Genomic DNA, 14,655 nt, shown 5'->3' with positions numbered 1-14,655 from the left:
TGTGGTCGATTATTCGAATGGGGCAGCAGAATACAGTGTGGCAGTGAACGTACACTGTATGTGCTGTTTTGTTGTGTTTGTGCATCAAACCTGACACACAAAAACAAAAACACTGCTTAAACACTGCTGGCATATAAAGATAGGTGCTGTTTTATGAAATCTACTCCTGCCAATTAAAATATAAATAAAACAACCAAAGGATCTGAATACTTGAACCTTGAACTGAACTGAAGTTCAAGGTTATTTGTCATTCTAACTATATAAAAAAACATTTCTACAGATAAAACATAAACTCTTCAAGACAAACGACAGGTTTCTTTAACAGTTTAGCCCCATTTATCATTAATAGAACATTAGAATTATTTTAACATATTCGGTTCAATACTTTCAGGTTCTTCCTCCATTGATGTGAAATTACTGGTCAGTAATAAAATAAGAGGGTGCAGTAAACAGAATCAACCACATGATGGTGACAGAGTGCTGCAGCAGTGCAGCTTCTTGCTCACTGTGACTGTGATGTCAGAGCAAAACAGGCCTCTCTCACTGGGGACAAAATAATAAGAACATTCAACTAAATAAGTTGTTTTCTGCTACATAAACCGCCTTTGTGCTACAACTTTTTTACATTGTGTTAACTATCTGATCTGATAATCCATATTCAAACCTGACAAGATCTTTATGAGATTCTTGTACTTTAGTCTTTTTATTTTACACTACGTAACACTTCTACTCTGTTACATTTCATCACACATTACTCAGCTACATTTATTTAACACTCATGGTTACTAATCGCTTTTCTGGTTTGAATTTTACAAAAACAAACAGTAAACTTAAACAAGCCCAAGTCCTGATCCAATCATGTGTTCACAAAGTGGTGAACCTCGCTCCATCCTCGCCCGTGAACGACTGAGCCTTTCCAGGACGCTCCTTTCATACCCAATTATGTCACTACCACCTGTTACCAATCAACCTGTTTACCTGTGGAATGTTCCAAACAGGTGTTTTTCCCACATCTTTCCCAGTCTTTTGTTGCTCCTGTTTGAAACGTGTTACTGCATCAAATTCAGGATAAACAAATATTTTACACAGCGTCCCAACTTTTTTAGAATCAGGGTTGTAAAATCCAATACAGCTCTTTACTATGAACCAGTAGTGTATAAAGTACCTAAAACTGTATCTAATATTACAGAATATTATTGATAATATAGCACACTTTACTTTTGACACTTGTTTTTACCAAAGAGACACATTTTCAGTCCAGGACTATTAGATGTAATTGAGTATTTTTAGACTCTGGTGTTAGGATCGTATGCCCTAACTAAAGGGTCTGAAGACTTCTTCCACCATGGATGACCTGGCATTGCAAAGCCAGAAATTCCACAGGAAACCCTTAAAGTGACCCCACACAGTGCTTGTAATGTTGTAGACTTGTAGACTCAGAAAAATGCTCTGGAGCCAGCCTGTAAGACTACAACCTCTTTGCATAATAATATTATGCAAACTCCATCATTGAGTAACCGCCACATGTTTTTGTTTTTGTTTTTCTTGAGTGATTCCATAGTGGGTGACGTTAAAGAGCTTTTACTGTCCGGACATAGGAGCAGTAAAATGAGTGGCAGAAGAATAGAGGACAGGGACGAGATGTCCGCAGGACAGCACTCTGTCTTCCTGTGAATCTTTTGCACTGTGGCTCCTCTTTTGTCCCTCCCTGCCACGCCTCCAGGGGTCGCCTTGGCAACATGCTTTACTGCTGGCAGCCATATAAATACGGCATTGGCTCCTAAACGAGGAACACAGCAACAGTCAATGCCAAGGACACAACAAACAAGGGGGCTTCAGCTTCAAATATAAAAGGAGGTACACGAGGGAATGCATGTATTTTTAGGGAATATTTGATGTGATTCACCAAAATGTTGTTAAAGGGGTGAATTGCTTTTGGCATCTGCAAGATGGACTGAAACGGGGACAGAAAACAGGCCAGATTAGATACTCGTGACTCTTATCTGTTGTATTTTTCAGCTCAGCATGGATGCAGATCTGCACCTGAACAAACAGATGGATGAAGCTGAGTCTTTTCCTGACAGGTGGAAGGAGGACGCTCTCCTCAACATGTTGACTGAAACTATTCGGGGGCTTGAGGCCGTCAGACGCCGCAGAGGTTGTCACAAGGGAACGAACAAACCAGGTGGAGGCAGAGGAGAGGAAATGCAGAGAGGGAGCAAAGAAGGGCCGCTCAGTTCAGGAGACGGCGAGGAGGAGGATGAAGAGAGAGGCGGAAATGCTGACGAAGAGCGGGAGGAGAAGGGGAGCATGCAGAGAGTTCTGGGAGTGCTGAGGGAATTGAGTGTTTTTCATTCAGACAGAGTGACAGCATGGAGGGAAGTCCTCAGAGGATGTGCCCACATGGTGGCCACGTCTCCACCAGGGGGCAGCGATCAGCAGCATCCACCTCCAACAGGTGTGTGAGTCGACCTGACTGATGCTCGTCCCTCTCAGCCTGAGTCAGAAGTTACAAGGAAGTAGAGTTTGAATTAAGGTCGGAGTGACTGCTACTGTTGAAGCAGTAAAAGGAGTTAATGTGTCAGTTAATTCAAAGCAAAAAAGAAAGTTAAAATGTGAGTTGAAGTTGCAACACTGAGAGCAGTTCAAGCGTCAGTGGAAGCTGAAACACAAGCATGAAAAGGGCTCCACGTGTCAGCTGCAGGACTGTAAGGCGTTAAAGCGTCGTTAAAACAGCTAAAGTCAATTATAGTGTCCGTGCTGAAAGCAGTTGAAGCGTCAGTGACAATATCAGTGAAAGGAAAAACAAAAGGAATTGAAGCATGACTTGCCAGTTCTGAAAGGCAGGAAAAGGTGTTGCATTGTCAGCTCAAGTTTAAACACTAAAAGCAATTTAAGTGCCAGCTGCAGTTTTAATGTAAGCATGAAAGGAGTTGAAGTGTCGGTTGACACTGAAGGACTGCAAGGGCGAAATTAACACTGGTGAATATTCGCCTCCCATCGGGAATTACGAAACATTTGCTTCCAAGGGCGAAGCAAATAAGCTCTGAAAAATGCAGTTTGTTGATTAAAAGTTCGATTTAATTGCTCCCGTTGTTCTGTGTGTCTGTGTTGTTTCAGATCCAGAATGTAAAGCCACACCCTGTTCAGACTCCTTCAGTGATATTTTTCTGGGCGTTGAGGAGGATTTACTGAACATCATGGACACGCTGAACAAAATCAGAACCAAGCTGGATGGAGAAATCTCAGCTGTGGATGCAGCGTCAGAGCAACCTGAGGATGACCCCGATCACCTGAACTCCCATGATCCTCCGGAAGTTGACTGTGGGCATAAACAGGACGCTGAAGGTGGAGATGATCAAAGCAATACGGCACCATCACCAGACAGTGAGGGGACATCAGAGTCCAGAGACAGCGACTCCGAATGCAACCATGTGGAAGATGCAGGAGAAGAACTAGAGGTCAGAAGTCGAGGGAGTGATAATGAGGACTGTGTTTCTCAAGAAAGTCAGACAGACGTCCTGGAGGAGACGAATGAAAATGACAAGGCGAACAAACAATGGATCACAGTCGGGTAAGTTAACAAAATCTTCACCCTTTTGTCCCCATTTGACCCTCAGCAAAGACTTTTTCTCTTTTATTTCCCTTTACGCACGGTCTCTTTAAGACGCCTGACTAAGTGACATATTTGATGAATATTTCAGATCCATTCATATCCAATATCAATTCTCTGTCTGTGTTATACATTTTTTCATATCATCATACTTAAAAGGCTTCTTTTTTGATGAATTCAGTCTGTTCTTCACCTCAACTCTTGGTCATTGTTCTGTTAGCTCTGTGGTTGTTTTAACTGCACACCTTTCTAATGCAGGATGAGGCTGTTTAGCAGAGAGTGAAGACTCTGTGAATGTAGCTTCAGGACTTCACCAAACCCTTAATTAAATTTAGTAATCTTCACAGAAATTAATGAAATACTATGATATAGGCCCACTGTATATGTTTTTTGACACCCCTTAAATACCGAGGAGGCTTTGCGGCCACCCTGTGAGGCTTCGGTGACCCCTAGTGGGATCAGGAACCCCACCTTGGGAACCAGTGCTATACAGTATCATATGTAAGCCCGTTCCAGCTCTACACTGAAGGTACAGTATATGATGATTACATTGTGTGGAATATTCAAACCCAGGAGCTTGTGTTTGTTATGGCTGCATCGTTCCATCTTAATTATTCCACGTTTCTTGTGCATCATTTTAAACACGTTTTCTGGAATGTTCAGCCAGACGTATTTGGTATTTTTGAAAACTTTGGGAGCTGACTCAGCCCGAATGGCTCCAGCTCGTGAGTCTGTACATGATTTGATTCCGTCACCTCATTTCTCCTGCTCACTGATACAGAAGCAAAACTCTCCGCAGTGGTTTATCTCAAGGTTCGTGGTGTCCTGACCGCCCGGCCTCCCCGTGGCCGCCTATTTCGTACAGTTCGCTGTCAGGTCAATGCCCACGTTTGTCCATAAGCCAAACAAATCAGAAAAATTCAGATCAGAGGGAGAAGCCAATCTGGGAGAGGCTGATATGGAAATGTGTGTGTGCCAGCATTTCAGAAATACTTAAAATGCTTGCACTTTTTGCTAGAAATATATTTCATATGCTACGACTCCCCAGGACTGCTAACATTAAGAGCAAACATTGTCATGTCAATGATGCAGGGAGCAAAATGAACATTTTGAAGCTGTTCCTCAGGGCATAGTTTTTCAATTTGTGCTTCAAAATAATGAGTCCTGTATACACTTTTATCTGTTTTGAAATGATTTCCAGGCTCACTGGTGAACAGGACGACAGCCACTCAGATGTAGCGGACACGTGCCTCCTCATCGCGCCCACGGGTGTGGCTGGACTGCTGAGATGTGAGGTGGCCGACGCCCTGAGCTGCCTGATGGTGGCCGGCTCGGAGGAGCTGGTCAGCAGAGTGATCAGGGTCAAAGTTCAGGACGGAGCTAACCTCCACTTCCCTGTGACCGTGGCCATGCCTTTCTGCGCACGTTACCGCGGCAACTACAGGGATGTCGCCATGAAGATAGTTGATGGGGAGAGGAAGGCGAGCTACGTCACCCCTGTAACAACAGAGGGCACATATGGAGGGCAGAGGGTAAAGTTCCTTTTAGTGACAGCTTGTTTTAAAGACACTAACCTTTATTTTATTCAATTAACTGAAAAGTGGCAAGAATGGTTCAAGAGTTGGTTCCACAAAGTCACATAAAAAAAATTTATCTTTATTTATCGCCATCACCATCTAACGGAAGTTTGTGAAATAGTCCCGAAATGTAATCAACACTATCTGTTTATGCAAACATGAATTTTCCATGTTTTTGTGACATTCAGCTCGATTTTCAAACTTACTGAGAAACATTTCACATGATGGCAGCGCTTTGGATAGGAGTAGGTGCCAAAATTTCTTTAGATTTAGGAAAAGATCATAGGTTTGGGTTAATAACAAATTCCTGAAAGCACACCTCCATATATGCACTCTCTATACTATGTCCATCCTTATTAGTTTTAAAATCGTGCTGGGTATCCACACGTGTGTACATGAATCTAGTAAATTACATTTCTTGACTATTTAACAAACTGCCCTGTTACTTGCCTGTTATAGCACATTAAAGCAGGACCTGAGAGGCATAAAGGAGAGAGCCTGACTACTCAAAACACTGACATTCTCATGTTCATAAAATATGAACATGGTAGCACAATATGAAGGCCTGTTTTAAGCTTGTCTTCTAAATAATTCCAAGCCCAGGGTGCAGAGTACAGAAATGCAGTTTTGTCTGAAATCCTGATCCTGAAGATGATCTGTCTTGTTAGGTCTGATGGCTGTTTGAATCAGAGGTAGACAGCATGGATGTCACTATAATCAAATTTATTTTGGGCATTATTTCCAGAGAAAGCTATGCATTTGTTTTTCTTCTGTGTGTTTTTGGGGTTAATTGTTATTGGTAAAATGGTAAGTACAGTTTGTGAAAGGCACATTATCGGTCAGTAACAGCCTGATTTAGACAGGGGCCAATGGCATGGATAACTGTATCATCTGCATAAAAACAAATCTGATTATATATTATTATAGTGATTAAATAAATCGAAAACACAATAGGTGCTAATATAGAGCATTGTGGTGCACCTTTCATGATATTTAGGACTTTGAAGTTACAATTATGCACAGAAACAATTTGCTTTCTGTCTGAAAGATAATTTCTGAAACAACCTAGCGCATATTTACTGAAACTAATTTACTTTAACCTCTGTAAAAATGACAACTCAAAAGTAAATACACCTCTGCAATGTTGTTTGTCGATGGAACAACTCTAAATGTACTGTGTTCTTTTCTAAAACCAGACTGAGCATCAGTCTGGTGATTGTTTTCTTACATAAACAGTTTGATTTGTGGGTTTATAAATTATTCAAATCCTTTGGCCAAAACAGATGAGTTCAGTTATGTTTTCTTTATGTCTTTGTCAGGGCTCATTTGCAGAGGTGAGGGTGTACTCCCTGGGCCTGTTTGCAGTAGTTTCCTGTCTAAAAAGAGAAAACTACACAGTTCCCTCAAAGGGCTTGTCACTCAAGCTTCCCATGGACCCCCGAATCTGTCTGAACTACCTCCCAGGATCCTTCACTGCTCCGTTGATGGCACAAACCATGGTATGGAGATGATGATTTGATTACTGGCCATCTGTCTTCCACTTTACTCTTAATACAAGACTGTTCATAACTTTATGCAACTGATTTGTTATGTGTTTTGGGCTGTTTGGGATTGAGAGAATGGGTACTTTGAGTTCAAGCTCTTAATGATTAAAAGAAATGTTGCAAAAATGAGATAAAAATAGAGAAATGGTCAGGGAAAGAGGGATATAAAAAGCAAATCAAGAGAAAGACAAACAGATAGACTGCTTAGAATTCACAGACTTGAGTTTCCACAGATGTTCGCTGCAGAAACACGAACAGCTGTGGCTGATGTTTGAATTGACTTCTGAGTCCAGTCATCTGTGATCTAACTTCACCACAGCAGTTTGTCACTTGATCTCACGTCAAACACCAACAGCTCCCCCTCTGCATGTCCCTCTTTGATAAAACAACAAGCTGTTGGCAAAACAAACGTGGGGGGAAACATTTTCACATCACAGAGCGTCTCAAACTGCTGCCTAAATAATGCAGAGAAGCCGTTTCCTCATCTGCCTCAGATCCAGCCTGTGGATGCTGCTCTTCTGGCCGCCGTCAAATCCAGAAGTGATGCCTATCACTCGGTGGTGTCTACAAGCCCACTCCTCCACCTCACCCACCCATCCTCTCAGCCCCTGAGAAGACCCCTCACCCTCACCCTTCCCTGTCCCCCAAACCCTGATAAGAAGAGGCACAGAGGGGGTCAAGGCGAGGAGCAAGATCACCGAACTCGGCCTGTCAGTGCTTCTCCACCGTGGGATCAACCTGCCTCCCACAGAAGGAGGTGAGTGACGTGTGACCAGCTGCGGCCATCAGTTCATCCACCCAACAGAAATATCAACTATTGCATGGATTGCCATGAAATTTTGTACAGACACTCATGGTTCCCTTGGATGTTATTCACCATAGCATGCTAACACGCTAAATGGAGGTGAACATGGCAAACATCACACCTGTTCAGCATCAGCATGCTATCATTTCATTGTGAGCTTGTTGTGTGTTAACGTCAGGATTTAGCCTCAAAGCATTGCTGTGCCTAAACGCCACATCCTGCTGCTGTTAGTTCTTCGTCTTTGCTATAAAGACATTTGTTTTTTCATGTGTCTGTCAGGGTCCTGGGGCTCTCTGTGAAGTCTAAGGTGATATCCAATGAGCTGCTGATCGTTCTGGGTTCAAGAGACAAACAGTGGAGCGTCCTGGATAAAGTCACCGTCAGGAACCAGCAAAATGGACTGGTGTCCTTCGAGCTGACAGAGAGCTTTGACAGGTTCGCAACATAATGTCTTTTGAAATCACTATTCACACAAATTCCATGCAAATTTAAATGGCTGGCTTAAGAATTCAACTTTATTTAAATTATCCCTGAAACATTAGATCCAACAGGATTAACAGGACAGCCAATGGAAAGTTCAAGAAAGATGAATACACACCGTACAGTACTGGCCTAAAACACACAGAATCAAAATAAGACATTGTGTTCACTTGATGGAAATATAAAACAGAGTGGACTGTGGGAGGTCTGCTCCACAAAATTCGATTACGTCCTTGATCAAAGACAGATCAGGTAAATGTCTTGGAGCTCGTCTGGACAGCGTCAGGTGTTCACTACCGTTTTATGGCCACAGGAGCTCAGAGACACGGTTCATAGTCAGGGCCATGACAACATAGTGCTTTGTAGAAAAGTCTTAACAAAAGTCTTCAACTCTAAAGCTAACAAGGAGCCACTGCAGGGAGGCAAGAGAAAGGTTATATGGTTTTCTGATCTTGTTAGATGCCTTGCTGCAGGGCCCTGAAGGCTGTAAAAAGAGGGTCGAGTGAAAAGTATTGAAAGTTACAGTAAATTAGATCTGAAAGCCTGGATGATTCTCTCCAGGTCCGATATAGACAGAAAGTTTTAGACATTGTTCATATTTTCTCCAACCTCTAACTACTCAAATCTTTATTATGAGCATTTCTGTGACTGCAGCACTCTGCAGATATGTTGTTGTGCCTTCCAACCCAAACAGATCACAGCACACACGGCAACATAAGGCAAAAACATCCAAAGAAGCGCCACAGACAGTGCCGACAGGCCCAGGGCCAGACTCGTGGGCTCATCTGAGTCAGATCCAGTGCTGGTTTGTCCAGTTTGTCCACCCAGTAAAAGAAAAATCTGAAAAACATCCAACATTATATGAAAAGAAGACCCTCAACAGCACCCTACAGGTGCTTGAGTCGTGTTGTGATGCCAAACTGTAATAATCTTCAGCCTCTCACCACATCTCCTCGCGCCTGTGCCTTGCTGCCGAAGCTGATCAACCACTGCAGTCGATCGGAAGGATTGAAGGCACTCATCTTGCAGCTCCTGTTTCCGAAGCGCAGCGTCAGGACGGGCCGGCTGCTCCCACCGCAAATGAGGATGTAATAAAACCTGCGCCTGACCACAGAACGGAGAACGCCCTCAGGCATCGCAGATAAAGTGAAACCAAAACCGTTGTCACTGACGTACCTTTGTGCCGCAATGCAGTTCGCGGAGGGCGACTCCGGGTTTGTCTGCCTCTCGGGGTGCACAGGAAACCAGCATAAAACTTCCCAATCATGAGCTCCTCTAAGCGTTGGTCCTGTCATATCAAGGAGGCTGCTGAAGCTGGAACACACACAGAGGACAGTAAACAACATCTGATGATGAAAGTCAATGGTTTGTTAGTTTATGAGGGCGAAGATAAGTAACTTAAACTCTCTTCGGCACCTTTCAGAGCAATACAGCCTTTTTAGTCTCCTTTTTGGCACAGAGTTAGCCTGCAACATACAGAAAACACCTTTAGGAAGTAAATGCAATGATGAGACTAAATCTTTAATTTAAAACAGCCATACATGCATGATTGGAGGTGTTGGCAGTTGCAGGTTTCTCACATGCATTTGGTGTCCGAGGCCCAGGAGCTGGATGAGCGTGTTCGACAGGCGCAGCAGGTTTGCAGGGTTCACGTCCACACACTGACTCCCAGCGGTGATGGTCATCATTAGTCCTCCCACCACGTAGAGGAGGGAGAGAACGTTGCCCCTGACCACAGAGGGAGATGGGACATTGGGGAATGTGGATTTGCATATTTGATGGCAACAATTTGTATCTGAGGCACTCTGAAAATCATGGATCCTTACTTGTGGACAAAGAGCTCCGGTGGAAACTTCAACATGAAGCGGTTTGATGTGTGAGGACCTACAGGAACAAGTGTGGCTCTGTTGACGCTAGAACCAATGAAATAATACAACTTCAGAATATTTATATGATACACTTAGACTTGGGTATACGCCTCTCACACATTTTTCAGTGGAACTACAGACGTCGCCCTTTCTTGAAATGCTGCATTTTCTTTACGACGTGGCGCTCTTGTTAAATCAGAGTCAAACATATCAACAAGATTTCAACTGGAAGTACTCACCACTCCTTCTGCCCGGGGTTTCTGATGTTAGGAGTACATCCCTGTCAAGTAGACATGTTCAGTGTAAGGCACACCATGAAGAGAAAAGCGTTACGCTACAACAAACCACACACAGACCGAGCTTTTCTTTACAGCAGGGCTTTAAGACAGGCAGGATCAAGGGGGGCCTGAATGCTTTGAATTCCTGGCTTTAGCATTTCTGTGTCAGAGCGTAAGCACATGGTAAAAATGTTAAGTAATCTCTAAAGAAGTCATAGACAGAGAAAATAAAGGGATCTGATTCTGTTTTTAGTGGGAAAAAAGCTTAATGAATATTCGACCTCGTTGTAAAATGTGAGCTGCTCCTTTAATAAGGATGGATTCTCATTATTTCTCTCCTTTCCTCTCCTATAATGCTCTTCGTCAGTCTTATCTAAAAGAGCTTCCAGGGAATAATAAATGTGCAGCCAGGAATATGAATTCTTTATTGTGTCGTTAAGTATATTAAGTCTGCATTCAGGCCTGTGATAACAGACTCGTCCCTTCCTTCTGTTCGGCGACAATCTAATCTCTGCGCCGAGCTGAACTTCTTCACTCCTTCCTCCTCCGTCCCTCCGCTCAGGCTGCTGGTGGTGCGTCTCCTCTCTCCGCTACAGCCTTGCCGTCTCGCCACCCTGGCGGAGGAGCTGGAGGAATCGGCCTGCTGCCACACGGTCACCATCGTCCTCCAGCGTAGGCAGGCCGAGCCCCACGCCGCCCTGGTGGCCGCTCTGCCCAGCAGAGACCTCGGCTGGGAGCTGTCCAGGCTGAGAGCCCGGGGCTACTCCGGCCTCCCCTCGTCGGAGATCTCCATGCGCGAAGGAGACCAGCTTCTCCTCCGGTTCAGTGGCAACATCACCTCCGCAGGTAGGGTGTGAGGCTGACTTACTGACAAATGTTCCATATTGTAAGAGCCTGCACGCTGACAAAAAATGAGAGAATCAGTTCATCACATGTACAAAATGTGAGAAAAAGCAACCAAACATCAGGACAACATGCTCGTATCTGACCACCTTTCTCCTGATTAACCTTTGCTGTCAGCCTGATGGCCTGTTTAAGGTTTAGGTTGATTTGGTCTGTAATTTGTGCTGATGATGCTGTGACTGTAACGTTCACTGTTTTTCAGTTTGTAGTTCAAGTAAATTGACTCTTTTTTGTTTCTTAAAAGCCAATTTTTGTTTTTAGCCATGCTAGCATGGACTGGCTGGGATGGCATCGTCTGTCTGTTGGTCCACCACTTTGGTACAGACTGAAATATCTCAAAAATAATCATAAAAACAATGATAGAAACATTTATGGTTGTTAGGGCTTTGGTGAAACCCTTAATTTTCCTCTTGCACAGCCAGCAGGTGAAGGTTTTGATTATTCAGTGAAATATCTCAACCTGGATTGGCGCACAAAAACTATTTTCATCAACCCCTTAGAGAATGAATCCTAATAACTTTCATCTCGCAGCATCATCAGGTCAACATTTAAATTTGTCCAACACCTTAAATTTAAGACCAAATACCTGCAAAACTGACAATCCCACAGCGCTAATTTTCAATGGTTAGCATGCTAACGTAAACAGCTCCTCTCCCACAGGAGAAGTGTACAAAGAGCCTCAGAGTAAAACATTCAAGATGGAATACAAACACATACAACACACGGCTGACCATGACACATAATAAATTGTGGATGAATAGTATCAGCATGCTAGCATTGTGATTGTTAGCTGATGTTAGCATTTAGCTCTAAGAACAGCCTCACAAAGCAGCTTGCATGGCAGCAGTTTCACATTTTTTTCACCTTTTGTACCTTTTTTGTCGCTGTGTGGGCACTGTGCTTCTTTTCTATGATTATGGGACTGTCATCCTCAGCTACACACACCTGACGCTACTTCCTGAAAAGCCTGGGTCCAAGCCACTTTTACGTTTCCTCATTTCAAAAAGCCGGAATGACGGAAGATAAAACATGTTGTATGCAAAGCCGGGGTTTGGTATTCTAACACCGCAGTGTTGTCCATGCAAAAACATCTCTGAACACTTCTGCTCCCTGAGCAACTTCATATGGAGGGAAAGATGCAAAAAGAAAGTCGGATGCAGTAAAACACGTAAAACAGTAACCTTAAATGTAGCTATAGCAACAACATCCAGTCAGTAATTAAACAGTACTTGCTGCTGCTGAGGAAGTCAGGGTCAGTCAAATCAGGTTTGTCTTCCTGCTGCTTGTTGCCACATAAATGGATGCCACAGACCACACATGCATGCATGTTTTCAATCTCTTCGCTCTGACGTCTTCTATCGAGCTACAAGCTGCTCATCACAGGATTCTGTATGTTGCACAATAGGAGCTCAAAATGGCCAACATGATGAGCGAATCACCTTCCACAGTCAGCAGAGGAATCACCTCCTGGTGCATCTGACAGAAGTGGATCCGTTTGGGAACTACAGCTCCCCCCACTACAAGGGCACGGCCATGTTTTTTAAGGTCACCGCAGGGCAGCTGGAGTGGCGAGGCGACGAGCTCGCCCCGATGGACACAAAGCTCCTGGGAGACCCCGTCTGTAAGCTGTCTCTGACTCTACCCAAGGTGCAGAAGCATTCACAGGGAATTCTACATTGCGTTTGGTGTTAAAGCGTTGATCGTTACAATAAAAGCGACATCTAACATTTTAACTGTGTTTCCTTTCAGAAAGTGAGGACCATCAATCGGCCCATCGTAGCCAGGGTGAAGTTATGTGAGGAGACAGGTGAGTGGCATGTTCGGCTTCAGAGGAATCTAATCTGGCTGATGGCATAGTTTGCACATGATTTTTCATTCAAAAAAAAAAAAAAAAAAAAAAATGAACAAAATCTTTTGTTAGAGTTTGGTATGGTGTAAATTTTATTATATTTTGATTTTCCTACATATAATGTTGCTTTCATACCAAATTTTGATATATATCAGTATCAGGAAATATTTTATTGATATCGTGAAACGATCTTGACTATTTTTAATTTGCCTAAACAAGCTGTTTCTAGTGTTAAAAATAGAGATTCATCACTTTCAGAGCACCAGAAAGCAAGCAGCAAACTCTCTGCCTCCATCTCTTGCCCACCCACCAGACTCGCTGTCAGACTCCGTTCTTCTCTGGCTGTCCGGGGAGCTCTCAGAGGAGGAAGTGGCCCTTCTGGTCCTCGCCCTGCGTCTCCGTCGTAGCGCCGCTCAGCTGGTGAAGCTCCGGGCCGGGGACAGCCTACCCACCCAGGCCTTCCTTGTCCTGGCCATGTGGAGGAGGGGGCTGCCCGCTGCCACACACCAACCCAAGGCCTCTCAGCTGGCTCAGTGCTTAGCCAAGAGTGGCAGGCCGGACCTGGCCAGAGAGCTGCTGCTGCGACAGGCTGCGGCCTCCAGGCAAGGCTCACTGAGACCAGGAAGCCTGAAAAGTAGAAATCACACTGATTTTTAATGCATTCAGCACGTGTGCCTGCCAAATGAGATGGTGGTAGTGTTCCATCTGATCCACAAGGGGTCAGTATTGGACTGCAAGAGTCCGTGCTCTCGTCCAGACTTGAGTCGAATATATGTGCAGGAACAGGTCAACTGAATAGTTTTTAAGGGTCTAAAGACTTAATATTATTGAGTAAAAAAAAGAAAAACAGTAAAGATGAGAAATATCTTAAAAACTCAATCACAATTTTGTATAGCAAATACATTTTCTTGGCTTTTCTGTCCTGTTCATTGTCTTATGCCCCCTTAATTTTACCTTGAGGGGGTCCCAAATGAAGGGCTGGCAACCAGCACTGTGGGTAATATTTCTAAGCATTTCTTGTGACATATTTGAAGCAAGAATAGCTGCAGATCAACACTGAATGAGACATTCAGACAATCAAGGTCAACTATGGGAAAGTATATTTAGTTTTGCAATATGTAATCAACACCTTACCTCATATTACATCTCATAATGCAATAAATGTCCACAGTCTCACTCTACATACAGGCAGAGATAATTATCTGCAGCCACGGCTTGATTCAGAATTAATTAGTAAAGTTAGTGATGAACTGGTTGTGTGTGTGTTGCCACACTTTGAATCTTCTCAGGTTACTTTCACGTTTGAAGTCTGAAATCTTTGAAGGCATTAATCTCTGACAGCGCCCTCACATTCTGACTTTATTTTGGAGTTTGGCTCCGCGGAGGTACATGATTTACGCGACCAGTCGGCCGCCTCTTCTCTCTGGGTAAACAAACGCTGACGCTGAGCGGTGACCTGTTTTCAGCTCCCTGACACCGACTCGTTTTTAAGACTTCACAGTGTCTGACAATAAGTGATTGGATAACAAAGGCTTGTTTCTCAGCATAAGCGGCACATTTCTGATTTTGATATCAGTTGGAAGATATATATGTGATTTATGTCTCTTTATTGTTGCTTTTAAAATAAAAAGTGCTGATATACACAGTTTAGTAGCTAGCTACTCTGTAGTTTTCCCAGTTATCATGGAATTAACTTGAATTTAGTTGAATTCAAATCATATCTTAGCAATAAAGCAAA

At 43.5% G+C, this 14,655-nt stretch overlaps 1 protein-coding gene across 1 annotated transcript; it reads left to right on the top strand.

Annotated features, from left to right (window-relative positions):
* The first annotated feature begins 2,025 nt into the window (after positions 1-2,025).
* On the top strand, positions 2,026-13,574 carry dthd1 (death domain containing 1). The gene is made up of 10 exons (XM_041965602.1): positions 2,026-2,458; positions 3,121-3,574; positions 4,815-5,145; positions 6,510-6,689; positions 7,229-7,491; positions 7,819-7,974; positions 10,728-11,011; positions 12,474-12,715; positions 12,818-12,875; positions 13,231-13,574. Exons 1-10 carry the CDS (start codon positions 2,026-2,028, stop codon positions 13,572-13,574), a joined length of 2,745 nt encoding a protein of 914 aa, XP_041821536.1.
* The last annotated feature ends 1,081 nt before the right edge of the window (positions 13,575-14,655 follow it).

Source organism: Chelmon rostratus, chromosome 23, assembly GCF_017976325.1.
Source record: "Chelmon rostratus isolate fCheRos1 chromosome 23, fCheRos1.pri, whole genome shotgun sequence".
NCBI classification, from domain to species: Eukaryota; Metazoa; Chordata; class Actinopteri; order Chaetodontiformes; family Chaetodontidae; genus Chelmon; species Chelmon rostratus.
This window is presented reverse-complemented; position numbering and strand designations above follow the sequence as displayed.

Excerpts from the sequence above, each read along its gene's own strand:
- dthd1 (XM_041965602.1), top strand. The coding sequence starts at position 2,026 with ATGGATGCAGATCTGCACCTGAACAAACAGATGGATGAAGCTGAGTCT. Across the intron at positions 7,492-7,818 it reads CCTGCCTCCCACAGAAGGAG|GGTCCTGGGGCTCTCTGTGA; the intron begins GTGAGTGACGTG and ends TGTGTCTGTCAG. Across the intron at positions 12,716-12,817 it reads TGTCTCTGACTCTACCCAAG|AAAGTGAGGACCATCAATCG; the intron begins GTGCAGAAGCAT and ends GTTTCCTTTCAG.